At 38.8% G+C, this 13,987-nt stretch overlaps 1 protein-coding gene across 17 annotated transcripts in view; it reads right to left on the bottom strand.

Moving 5' to 3' along the window:
• The window catches only part of DTNB (dystrobrevin beta), a 244,921-nt gene that overhangs the window by 213,969 nt on the left and 16,965 nt on the right, over positions 1-13,987 (bottom strand). For 16 of the 17 annotated variants that reach the window (XR_003434136.1, XR_003434137.1, XM_027113669.1 and 13 more), the window contains exon 2: positions 8,485-8,552. Coding sequence is in view for 14 of the 17 variants with exons in the window: in XM_027113669.1 (XP_026969470.1) it covers positions 8,485-8,551 (67 nt within the window). In the remaining 3 variants the exon portion in view is untranslated. The other variant, XM_027113667.1, reaches the window with a different exon arrangement.

Below are 13,987 nucleotides of genomic sequence, written 5' to 3'. Positions count from 1 at the left end.
GTACTTTGCTGAAAATCGAATCTAACTGGGGAGATGAGGAGGAAGGAAGGAGAAAGGGGAGAAGAGATTATAAATCTAATAAACATAAGTACAGTAACATGTCTGAATTGTCTAAAAACTTTCACAAGCAGTTCTAATTAGGAAAAAAAATTTTTTCAAAAAAAACATTAGTCTGAATAAGCAACAAATATGAACACGAATGACTTCCTCATTTTTTTCTTGGCAGTACACTTAAAAACCCTAGGGACCAAAGATGAAGCCAGAGGTCCCAGCAGAGAGGAAGGTACAGATAACACCAAGATCACTGAAGGGTGACTCTCTCAGTGGGTGAACTAGGAAAAAAAGTTTTAAAATCCCGCAAAAGGAAATGGCTGTGACACATACCTGGCTCCACCAAGATCTGGATTTAAATTTTTGTAATTAATGGCAAACAAACAAAGTGATAACCAAATAGGTTGGATAAAACAAAAATGGATTACACAAGACAAAAATAAAGTCTAATTTGTGGAGTTCAAAAGATAATACAAAAAAGAGCATATATTTCATAAAGGAGGTACTCTAACACATGCTAATAATATTCTTGCATTACTTTCAGCAAAGTTATAAATATTGATATGATTTGGGCTTCATTTTTTTTTACATCTTTATTGGAGTATAATTGCTTTACAATGGTGTGTTAGTTTCTGCTTTATAAAAAAGTGAATCATTTATACATATACATATGTTCCCATATCTCTTCCCTCTTGCGTCTCCCTCCCCCCCACCCTCCCTATCCCACCCCTCTAGGTGGTCACAAAGCACCGAGCTGATCTCCCTGTGCTATGCGGCTGCTTCCCACTAGCTATCTACTTTACGTTTGGTAGTGTATATATGTCCATGCCACTCTCACTTTGTCACAGCTTACCCTTCCCCCTCCCCATATCCTCAAGTCCATTCTCTAGTAGGTCTGTGTCTTTATTCCTGTCTTACTCCTAGGTTCTTCATGACGTTTTTCTTTTCTTAAATTCCATATATATGTGTTAGCATACGGTATTTGTCTTTCTCTTTCTGACTTACTTCAATCTGTATGACAGACTCTAGGTCCATCCATCTCATTACAAATAGCTCAATTTCATTTGTTTTTATGGCTGAGTAATATTCCATTGTATATATGTGCCACATCTTCTTTATCCATTCATCCGATGACGGACACTTAGGTTGTTTCCATCTCCTAGTTATTGTAAATAGAGCTGCAATGAACATTTTGGTACATGACTCTTTTTTTTTTTTTTTTTTGGCAGTACACGGGCCTCTCATTGTTGTGGCCTCTCCCATTGCGGAGCACAGGCTCCGGACGCGCAGGCTCAGCGGTCATGGCTCACGGGCCCAGCCGCTCCGTGGCATGTGTGATCTTCCCGGACCGGGGCACAAACCTGTGTCCCCTGCATCGGCAGGCAGACTCTCAACCACTGCGCCACCAGGGAAGCCCCATGACTCTTTTTGAATTATGGTTTTCTCAGGGTATATGCCCAGTAGTGGGATTGCTGGGTCATATGGTAGTTCTATTTGTAGTTTTTTAAGGAACCTCCATACTGTTCTCCATAGTGGCTGTACCAATTCACATTCCCACCAGCAGTGCAAGAGGGTTCCCTTTCTCCACACCCTCTCCAGCATTTATTGTTTCTAGATTTTTTGATGATGGCCATTCTGACTGGTGTGAGATGATATCTCATTGTAGTTTTGATTTGCATTTCTCTAATGATTAATGATGTTGAGCATTCTTTCATGTGTTTGTTGGCAGTCTGTATATCTTCTTTGGACAAATGTCTATGTAGGTCTTCTGGCCATTTTTGGACTGGGTTGTTTGGTTTTTTGTTATTGAGCTGCATGTAAATTGTAAATTTTGGAGATTAATCCTTTGTCAGTTGCTTCATTTGCAAATATTTTCTCCCATTCTGAGGGTTGTCTTTTGGTCTTGTTTATGGTTTCCTTTGCTGTGCAAAAGTTTGAAGTTTCATTAGGTCCCATTTGTTTATTTTTGTTTTTATTTCCATTTCTCTAGGATGTGGGTCAAAAAGTATCTTGCTGTGATTTATGTCATAGAGTGTTCTACCTATGTTTTCCTCTAAGAGTTTGATAGCTTCTGGCCTTACATTTAGGTCTTTAATCCATCTGGGCTTCATTTTAATTGATGTTAAAATTTCTGGAGTAACCACAAAAAGAACAGAAAAAGAACATACAACTCACAAGTAAGTAGAGGGAAAAAGTAGAATGGAGGGAAGCTCAATTCATCTAATAGAAGTCAAGAAAGGAGGGAAAAAAAAACAGAGAAAGGACAAAACTGAAGTACAAAATAAAATGGAAGAAAAATGAAACATATCAGTATTCATAAAAAAGGTTAAACAGGGCTTCCCTGGTGGCGCAGTGGTTGAGAGTCCACCTGCCAATGCAGGGGACGCGGGTTCGTGCCCCGGTCCGGGAAGATCCCACATGCCGTGGAGCAGCTGGGCCCGTGAGCCATGGCCGCTGAGCCTGCGTGTCCAGAGCCTGTGCTCCGCAATGGGAGAGGCCACAACAGTGAGAGGCTCGCGTACCGAAAAAAAAAAAAAAGGTTAAACAAAATAAAGTCTTCAGTGAAAAAGCCAAAATTGTCACAATGGTCGTTTTGGTTATTTTTTAAAATAATCTAACTTACGCTGTTTACAAGAGATACATATATAACATAAGGATACAGGAAAAAAAATTAAAGAATAAATGGATATATACTGAAAAATCTGCAAACAACAAATGCTGGAGAGGGTGTGGAGAACAGGGAACCCTCTTGCACTGTTGGTGGGAATGTAAATTGATACAGCCACTATGGAGAACAGTATGGAGGTTCCTTAAAAAACTACAACTAGAACTACCATACAACCCAGCAATCCCACTACTGGGCATATAACCTGAGAAAACCATAATTCAAAAAGAGTCATGTACCACAATGTTCATTGCAGCTCTATTTACAATAGCCAGGACATGGAAGCAACCTAAGTGTCCATCGACAGATGAATGGATAAAGAAGATGTGGCACATATATACAATGGAATATTACTCAGCCATAAAAACAAACGAAATTGAGTTATTTGTAGTGAGGTGGATGGACCTAGAGTCTGTCATACAGAGTGAAGTAAGTCAGAAAAAGAAAAACAAATACCGTATGCTAACACATATATACGGAATCTAAAAAAAAAAAAAATTGTTCTGAAGAACCTCGGGGCAGTACAGGGATAAAGATGCAGACATAGAGAATGGACTTGAGGCCAGGGGTAGGGGGAAGGGTAAGCTGGGACGAAGTGAGAGAGTGGCATGGACATATGTATACTACCAAATGTAAATTCGATAGCTAGTGGGAAGCAGCCGCATAGCACAGGGAGATCAGCTCAGTGCTTTGTGACCACCTAGAGGGATGGGATAGGCAGGGTGGGAGGGAGACGCAAGAGGGAGGAGATATGGGGATATATGTACACGTATAGGTGATTCACTTTGTTATACAGCAGAAACTAACACACCATTGTAAAGCAATTATACTCCAATAAGATGTTAACAGAATAAAAAATAAATTAAAAATAAAAGAGATATTTAGTGTACTGGGCATGCTAATCAAAAGAAAGCTGGTGGGCTTCCCTGGTGGTGCAATGGTTGAGAGTCCGCCTGCCGATGCAGGGGACACGGGTTCGTGCCCTGGTCTGGGAAGAACCCACATGCCGCAGAGCGGCTAGGCCCGTGAGCCATGGCCGCTGAGCCTGCGCATCCGGAGCCTGTGCTCTGCAACGGGAGAGGCCACAACAGTGAGAGGCCCACGTACTGCAAAAAAAAAAAAAAATCTGGTATAGATATATTAATATACAACAAAACAAACTTTGAAGCAAAAAAGCATTACTAGAAAAAAAAAGTTTACCTATATAATAATAAAAGATTCAATTTCCCAGGTAGACAGAACATTTTAATATATATGCATCTAAGAACAAAAGCTTCAAAACACTGACCGAACTACAGGGGGGAAATTTTAAATCCATGATCAAAGCAGAGATTTTTAACATCTTCCAGTAATTAAGATCAAGCAGTCAAATCAGAAAAGTCAAAAAGATTTTAGTAAAACATAATGAGCTTGATCTAGATAATACAGAAATCAGACACATGATTTTCAAGCACTCATGGAATATTTAGAAAAACATACAAATATCAACAAATACAAAGATTCTAGAAAATCCCTCACTCCCTGACCCATAATCCCATTCAGCTAAATATCTTTATTATTAAAACAGACATTCATTTACGAATTTAAAAGGATACTTCTCATTAATCTACCACAGAAATTAGAAAACACAGAGATCTGATAATGAAAATAGTATATATCAGAACACATGTAATACAAAAATAGAAAATCACGAAAAAGTATATTCTTCAATGCTTACATAAGAAAGAAAAAAGTCTGAAAATAAATGGCCTACATTAGAAAAAGAAAAATACAACTGCCTAAAGTAGAAAGAAGAAAATAATAAACCACGTAATAGCATGAAATAATGACACAGAAAACAAAGATACACAGAGAGGACCAATAAAGCCAAAGTCCCTTGAGAAGACCAATAAAAGTGACAAAATTCTGGAAAAGGAAAAATTCTGGAATCTCTGGGCATGGAGGCCTGGCATCAAGTATTTTGCAGACTCATCTAGAAAGTTTTTACTTTGGCACCAGAGTCGAGAGATTATCACCCTTCCTTTTTCTTAGTAATGTTACATCATGTAAAAATCGTAAACGATCAAATTATCTGTACGTAATTTAGTCTACTCCTCCTTTAATAAATACTTATTGAATTGCTGGGGCTACCATGATAAATACATGTGATTCTTACTTTCATGGTGCTTAGAGTCCAGAAGATAAAATATTAAGCAAAGAAAGAACAAACTGATTTCATCACTATTCAAAATAGGAAATTAAAAGATACTGTCTAAAAATAGAAAGGCTTAAGAATACTACTGAAAGGCACAACAATAAAGGTAACACAAGATAAAAAACACAAGCTATCTAAACTATTAAACTCCTATGACCGCTTTCATGCTACAACAGCAGAGTTGAGTAGCTATGACAGAGAACTCATCATATGGCCTGCAAATCCTAAAATATTTACTTTCTGGCTCTTTAAGAAAAAGACTGCTGGCCCCAGAACTATGTATGTTAAGGAGAAATATATTATATGTCACTGTATCATCTCAAGAGAAGCAGAAAATGACTGATAAAATTCTATACTCATTCGTGATTTAAAGAAAATAACAGTAATAACTCTTGGTAAATTAGGACAGAAAAGTAGATCTTTCACCTGGTGAAGGGTACAAAACCTACAACAAATAACATTTTAATAGTGAAATATTACATCCATTCCCATTCAAGTCAAAAACAAGACAAGAATGCCTGCTATCTTCCCAACTCTTAAATACAATATCTGAGGTCCTAACCAGTACAGTAGGTCATGAAAAAGAGGTATAAGGATTGCAAAAATAAGAGTCAAAATGGCCTTTCTTTAAAAATAATGCAGTTCCATAGAATGTACACCACCAAGAATGAACCCTAATGTAAACCATAGACTTTGAGTGATTATGATGTGTCAGTGTAGGTCCATCAGTTGTAATGGACGTGCCACTCTGGTGTGGGTGCTAATAGTGGGGGAGACAATGCATGTGCCAGGGCAGGGGGTATATATGAGATAGCTCTGTTCCTTCCTCTTTCATTTGGCTATGAACCTAAAACTGCTCTAAACAAATAAAGTCTTTTTAAAAAATGATGTACATGTAGTTACCTACCTAAGCAGAAGTCTAAACTAACCATTAAGACTAATGAAAGAGTGGAGAAAGATCATTGGATTCAAAACTGACATACTAAAATCAACCCAATACCTAGATGACAGGGCCAAGTCATAAGGCTGGCAAATGGTGATTTCTGCATCCTCAGAAAGTAATTATAACGCAGATTTGGGGTGATGCTGGAAATGAGAGTGGGGCTTCCCACAGCAGATACCATTGCCACCAATGCAATACCTCCTGTGAAGAAATAGCGGAGGCTCAAGAAGCCATACCCACCAAACATCTCCCAGACTGTTCATATCCTTGAGTTTGTTACAGAGAATGGTAATTTATATGAAGTTAGTGTGTCAGTGATAACATTCACTAAGTAGTAAACCCAATTCTTTGCAGAATACCCAATTTCTACTTCAAATATCTACCCCAGTCATGCTCTCTCACATGCCCATGTGAGTGCACCCCAGGTAATTCTTAGTATGAGGAATTATTATTTATTTGGTTTCCATTTTTGTCGGTTTCCCTTTTAAAATGTAAGTGGTATGAGTGAAGTCAGGGACTGTGTTTTGTTCTCCCCTATAATCCTAGCACCTAGAATGGTGCCCGGAATGTAACAGATTCTCAGTAAATGTGTTAAAAATTAAATGAAAAGATGGTCCTTTTGCTGAGTCTGGAAGGGTAGGCAGGAACAACAAGCCAGATGAAGGTGAAGGCAACCCCATAAGCAACAGCACAGGGATATGGAAAACACGATCTATCTTGGGGAAAGCCAGTTCAGAACTGCTGGGAAATGACACACAAGGCATGTGATGGAAACTGGGAACCAAGAAAAAGAGTCCAGAAGGGCCTCATCCGGCACACTGCAGAGCTTGGGCTTTCTCAGGACCGTGATGACGAGCCCTGAGGGATTTAAGAAGGAGTAACCTAGAATAAATCTGGGTTCAATCTGGCAGCATCAGAGATCACCGATTTGAGAGTGTCAAGACTGAAGGAAAGGATCAGAAACCAACTGTTTTAGTTTAGAAAAGTAACAAGGATAAAAATATTAATAATAAACACAGCTTAATGCCACTGAACTGCATATTTATAAATAGTTAAAATAAATATGATTTATGTATATTTTACCACAATAAAAAAAAAGAGGAATTAAAAAAAAAACACAGCTAGCCACATTAAATAACTACTTATCTGGGAAAGGAATGTGCTAAGTGCTTTAGTCACACTATCTCATTTAATCTTCATGATAGTTCTATGAAGTAGGTACAATTCCCATTTTATGGATGAAGAAACTGTAGCACAGAGAGAGAAGGTAACTTGCCCAAGGTTATACAGCCAGGAAGTGAGGGAGCCTAGATCCAAACCCAGGCTGTCTGACTGCAGAGCCTGGATTCAACACCATCATGGTATGAGGAACAGACAGATTCAAGACTCACTTTTGAGGGAACACTCAGCTGCACTTTGCCATTTCCTTGGAGGTGAAAGGTGAGGTGGAGAGAAGCGACTCCAAGCTGTCTGGCTTAGATGACTAGCAGTTACCGACTCAGAGCTACAAAAGTCCTTAAAGGTCACCCAGACCGACTGCCTAACCAATGCCAAAAATTTCTTTTCCTCCTTTAACGAACAGTTATCTAGGCTATGCCTGGCAGGACAACATAGGTCTGAGTTGAGTCAAACTCTGCCTCCCATTACTAAGACTCTAAAGACTTAAAATAGCTTGATAGTTGGAAGGGTCTTCTGAGACTTGATCTGCTGATTTTCACTCTGTGGTAGGTAGAATTCTAGAATTCTGCAACTACCTCAGGGGCCATCTCAAGCTGACTCCTACTTCCCCCACACCCCCACACACCCCCCACACCCCCCACACCCCCCGGCTTCAGCCAAGCAGAACGAATTTTATGACACTCATGTTGAAGGTCCTTGTAAGGAGCACAGTGCTTTTAAAAGGTTTCACAATCATTGGTACAAACTCATAACCTTATTTCCTGGCTAAGGAATTTGAGGTCCACCAAGTGTGAATGCACTGGTCAAGGTCACACAGACAAGCAATCGCAAAACAAAACAATCCTTCAAATACTGGGAACTGCCTACTCTTCCTGGCCATCTTTTTCTTTGAGTTTCATATAAGAAACATATAAGAATATAGGAATATATGGGAATAAATAGGCATACATCAACGTAAGAATTTTTTAACAGAAGATTTCAAAGGGTATATAGTAAAGTAATATACCAAAGTACACATTCCTGCTTTTACTTTTTCCTACAGCTCTAAGTGTTTCCTAACACTTAGTCCTCGCTACCTTAGAATCTTTATCTAGTATAAGGTAATTTACACAATATAATGTATTAATTATCTATCACCACCTGCAATCTCATGGTAACAATGGAGTTATAGCAAGAAGTCTAAATTGACTGGCATGCCTTAAACTCACAGAAATTTTAGGTAACATTTCTGCCTTTTTATTTATGACCTTGAAGAAAGCAATTCAAGTCAATTCAATTAAAATATATGCTCTGGTTTGGTGTCCTCCAACTGCACGATTCTTTAACTCCCATTCTTCCCTTTCTAAAGCCTGTAACATAAAACTTATGATTAATGCTATGACTTGATCGGGGGGAAAAAAAAAAAACATTCCCACACATACAAACAGGATTCCAGAAGCACTCAGGACTCACGCATTTCTATGAACAGCTGCCTCTTCTCTGCCATGGTCTTCCGCTTGTTCCCACTTTCCTCAATCATCCTAGAGACAAAGAAGGATACAATAAACCAATGTGTAATTTGACAATTCCACCAAGTGCTTATCAGTCTGTTGTGAAGAGGTACAAGAAACCAAGCTGTGTATGCATACATTAAAAGGATATCAGTAAAAATAAAGTAGAAGCCTGATACAGAAAAAAACAAACTGTTGTCCCTTTATCTGATAGCTTCTAAAATATTATAAAGTCAATACTTAAATGAGCTCATACACTTGCTTCCTGTGCTGAAAATATGGGGCCACGTCTTATTTCTAACTTTGTTTTCTCTGCACAGTCCTGGATTAGTTGAGACATTTTCCCCATATTCCTACTGCTTTACATAGATAAACATGTTACTAAAGATGATTTAGGTAATAATTATAATGAAAGGCTATAATAAAGAACATCAGGATAATTAGCTTATACATAAAAAGTATAAATAGAATCTTTTATTTTTATATTAAAAAGTATTAAACAAAAAAGTATTCATCCACAAACTCAAAGAACTCCTAAATGTAAGTTTTTAATCACATGACTTTGGCTATGCCAGTCACTCTGTTTAAGAAAAAACTCTTTCCATGCATTATCTCATTTAATCCTCCCAACAACTCTGGGTGCTGGCATTATTATTATCCCCATTTTACAGATTAGGAAACAGATGCCTAGAAAAGAACACTAACTTGCTCAAGGACACACAACTCAGAAGCGGTAGAGTAGAATCCCAACCCTTTCATTAAACTTCTTTCACAATTTTTGCCTCTAGATGCGTATTTTCAAATCTTTATGCTTAAAAAGCTAGAACACAATAGCCCATTGCATGGACCCTACTGATGCAAAATCTGTGACATCTCAGCCAAACTTCGCCTTACTCTATGAAGAAAAAAATATCTAAACAAATAGCATAAGCTAAATATCCCTAAGAAGATTAAACTGCTGTAAATCATGGAGTGATTCATATAACATTGTCGAATACGTTAGAATCACGAATTAAATGGTGACTACACAAATTACGTATCTATTAAAGCAAAGTGCCTGCTGAAAGTTTAGTTATAAATATATCCTAAAGAAAATTTATAATGTAAATATATTCCTTACCATTCTGCAATTAATATTTTGATCATTAAAACTATCCCTTTCCGGGCTTCCCTGGTGGCGCAGTGGTTGAGAGTCCGCCTGCCGATGCAGGGGACATGGGTTCGTGCCCCGGTCTGGGAAGTTCCCACATGCCGCGGAGCGGCTGGGCCCGTGAGCCATGGCCGCTGAGCCTGCGCGTCCGGAGCCTGTGCTCCGCAACGGGAGAGGGCACAACAGCGAGAGGCCCGTGTACGGCCAAAAAAACACTATCCCTTTCCTAGATCACTGAAATGTTACCAAATAGGCTTCAATGTACATGATGGTTACCTAACAATTTGCCCCCAAGAGGAAACAGTTTTAAACGGAAAGAAAGTAAGCCAAAGAAAAAGCAACCAGAAACAGCAAACATCTAATGAAATCTAGGTCCTAGAGAAAAAAACAAGAGTTGGTACCAGGAACCTATAATTATAATGAAACGAAGATATTCAAAAGCCTCCTCCCTGTCCCCAAACTTGGTCTCCCACTGGGTAATACAAATTTTAAATGCTAAACACAGATTAAAACAGAGAATCATAATGTCCTTTATAATATATATCATTTATTATATACTTCTACTTTTGCTATTTCTTTAAATCACTTTTTCTCAGAGTAGAATTATGAATTCCTGGAGATCCCTAAGTTTTTCATTACAGTTTTCTAAATTTTGTCTTTATTTCCAGATTAATCTTCAAAAAAATTAATACAAACATATTTTAGATCATCTGGATGACCACGAAACTACAAGTACTGCCGACGCCACTTCAGAGCCCACATCTGCATGTGTGATTACTGTGGCATTGGAAGCAAGAGAGCACGTAAAGCAGGCGTCAGCAAGCTAGAGAAACTATAGTACCTGGACCAGATCTGACCTGCCACCTGTTTTTGCAAATAAAGTTTTACTGGAACACAGCCAAACCTATTCATTTATGTATTGTCTAAGGATGCTCTCATGCTACAACGGCAAGAGTCGAGTGTTTTCAACAGAGAGCATCTGGCATGCAACGTCTAAAATAATTACCATCTGGTCCTGTAAGTAAAAGCATGCCAACCCAACCTAAAGCAATAGTAATTAATATTGCATTACTACACGTCTGGCTTTCCCATGGTGCCTGATAAGAAATCCTTTATTAGCTACTTTCTTCTCTGCCTTACTTCTCCACTCTTCTACCAGTATTTCCTAGGATCTAAAAAAAAAAAATTTTTTTTTAATTTGCACTTGAGCCCTTATAGAGCATTTGCTTCTAGGGTAACCCAAAATAAGACAGATTTGATCCTGTAAAACAGACCTTCAAGATGAATTCTGTAAGTGGATCACTCGCCAACAGATGACAAGGATCCCAGTGCTGGTAGTAAGTAGCTTGGTGAGAACCCCTGGTGTGCTGCTGCATGGATAGTACTAAGACTCATGAAGTGGTGGAGCTAGTAAGGGACACAGGTAGAAGAAGATAATTGGCTTATACAATAGCTTTAGCATTTGAGAGAGACAGGAGGACTGGGAATTTTAAAGACAATTAAATGGTTGAGCTTTTGTTAAGTAGGACGGATGCACAGAAGAAAGAAAATGTCAAGGCTTAAATCAGCCAAGTACCAACTCAGAGCATGCTATGAGAGCCAGAGACCTCCATGGCAGCACTTTTTAAGGAACCCTCAGCTCCCACAACTTGAGAGCAGATTGTGCTAAAAATCAGGCTCAAATTCTGTTTATGAAAGTAGGCAGCTTAACAAAGAAGACTGAATTCATAGTCCAGCCAAGATTCCCCTGAACCCTATAGGCCTGAAGAAGTGGCTCTCTGCCCTTGCTACAAGGGCAGTCTCCTCTGCCTAAAGACTATGCAAAGTTCTCATCTGAGATGCATGCCTAGAAAGATGCTGACCCTCCTCAGGATCTGTTTCTACCTCCCTCACTGCTTCTACGCTAATAACTAGGGTCAAGTCTTACATCATCAGAAAGGGAAGGTACTGTCCCTGCTTTGGATGGAAAAGGGCTGATTCATCAAAACAGCTGCTGGACCTGATGATATGCACTAACAGGAACTGGAAGAACATACCTGGGAATGGACCTTGAGAGTGCTGAACTTGAGCCAAGTGTAAAGTAAGACAAAGTTTGTTGCCATGGCGGTACTCAACCCATGACCCAGGATTTAATATTCTGAAAAGGACACCTGGCGCCAGTCCTAATATGCCACTAGACTGGCTCATTTAAGCTGGGCATGCGGGTTTTGGTGGCCTAGAGAAAATGAACTGGAGATGCTGGAACTGCTGAGCAAGTATTAAGGAAACAGTTAATAGGGTGTTCCCCTTCCCCATATCTCCTGGCCTTTACTGAATCCTTCTATACTGACTGACAGCATCTGCATTTTGTTTGTTTGTCTGTTTAAACAGAGAAACGAGGCTTTCTCTGACCTCTGAAGTCCATTTTGTTCCTTGCATGTCAGGCCTGAAATGCTATAAATTTACCACTCCCTAGAAACAGTCTTAACCAATGATTGACTTAGTTGGTATATACTCTACCTACCTTGCCTCCTAAAAGGGTATAAATCTGAGGACATGTTTTACACAGGCTCCTAGAGTTCCCCAGTGGGAATAAGCTTCTGTCACCCACAGTGGTAACTTGCTTGATAACAAAACCCTTATCTGCTAACTTCCCTTCCCCATTTCACCTCCCGGTCCCCTGCTGATGTTTGCAGGGATAACCTCCAAAACAAAATACTTGCACGCAAATCCTTGTCTGAGAGTCAGCTTCTGATAGAACTCAAACTAAAATATTAAGTCTTTTCATTTCAACCAAGCTTATAGTTCAGATTTCATAAAATCCAAATGTATGGGGTACACATAAATTAAGATTACTATAAATGATTTCCCCAGGCCTTAGCATGACTCCATTCCAGTGCTCCATGGATCCTCATACCTCCATCTTTGTAATTATGATTTTAACAGTCCACACTCAACAAAGATCTGACCCTACTACCACACCTGATTACGTCCTTGTCTTCCTGATATAACTTTAAAGATCAACAGTTACATGAATGTAAACACATGTCTCTTCTTCCTTCCACTTGGACTCCTGGCACTTTGCCTTTTCTGAGCCTCATAATCTAGAAGTAACCAACACCTCCTTATCATTCACTTCACATACTAACTCTGATTTCAAACACTGCCATTTCCTTCCTCATAATCACTCTCACATCCACCCTTTTTTCCCATTTCAACTGCCAAAAATCTTTGTCCACATGAATGTACAAATAAAATTCTCTGACACCTAGATCTCAGGACTCTGCAACCCCTTCTTCCTGTGGTTCATCCTGTGAAATCTACTAGGTACATTTATTCAAACGTGTTTGATCTTCACAGGATCCTGATCACCCTACTTAGGGGCTTCATTCCACCCAATTAAAAATAATCAGAACACAAAGTGAAATAAGCCAGACAGAGAAAAGACAAATACTATGTAATCTCACTCATATGTGGAATCTAATAATACCAAAAAAAGTCAAACTCATCATAGAAGCAGAGTAGATTGGTAGCTGCCAGGGGCTGGGGGGTGGGAGAAACGGGGAAATACAAAGCATACAAACTTTCAGTTACAAGATGAATAAATCCTGGGGATCAAATGCACAGCATGGTGACTGTAGTTGATAATACTCTACTGTATATCTGAAATTTGCTAAGAGAGTAGATCTTAAACCACCACCGCCACACACAAAAAAGAATGAGCTAATTAACTTAATTGCAGTAATCACTGCACAATGTATACATTTATCAAATTATATTGTACACTTTAAACATATACAATTTTATTTGTCATTATAGCTCAAAAAAGGTGGGGGAAAATTTTAACAATATATTTGAACACCTTTCCATGTCACTGAATACTCTTCAAAACCACAATTTTGAATGACAGAATGGAATTTTATCACGATCATTCATCCAAGCCTTGACTGTTGACAATTATTTCCAACTATCTACTTCTGCGAACAATGCAACAGTTAACATCTTTAAAGTAAAATTAAAAAAACGAAGAAGAACCAGAGTACAGCTTTAGTCTACAAAATGAAAGAAGACAAGAGTCCTAGCTATGAGAGTGTAAGCAAAGTTTCTTCCATCTGAAAGGAGCTGAAACTGTTAGGTTCCTAGAAAAGATTATTTAATGACCCAAGCCCAAGGCCAAACTGAAAAAATGCACGATTCATGAAAGGAAAAATTGATAAGCTGCATCTTATCAAAATTAACTGCTCTGCAAAAGATACTATGAACAGAATGAAAAGACAAGCCCCAGAGTGAAAGAAATATTTTCAAAACACATATCTGATGAAGAACTTGTATTCAA

Source organism: Aethalodelphis obliquidens, unplaced genomic scaffold (genome assembly GCF_003676395.1).
Source record: "Aethalodelphis obliquidens isolate GAN/ISIS:26980383/991018 unplaced genomic scaffold, ASM367639v1 scaffold12, whole genome shotgun sequence".
Classification (NCBI taxonomy): domain Eukaryota; kingdom Metazoa; phylum Chordata; class Mammalia; order Artiodactyla; family Delphinidae; genus Aethalodelphis; species Aethalodelphis obliquidens.
This window is presented reverse-complemented; position numbering and strand designations above follow the sequence as displayed.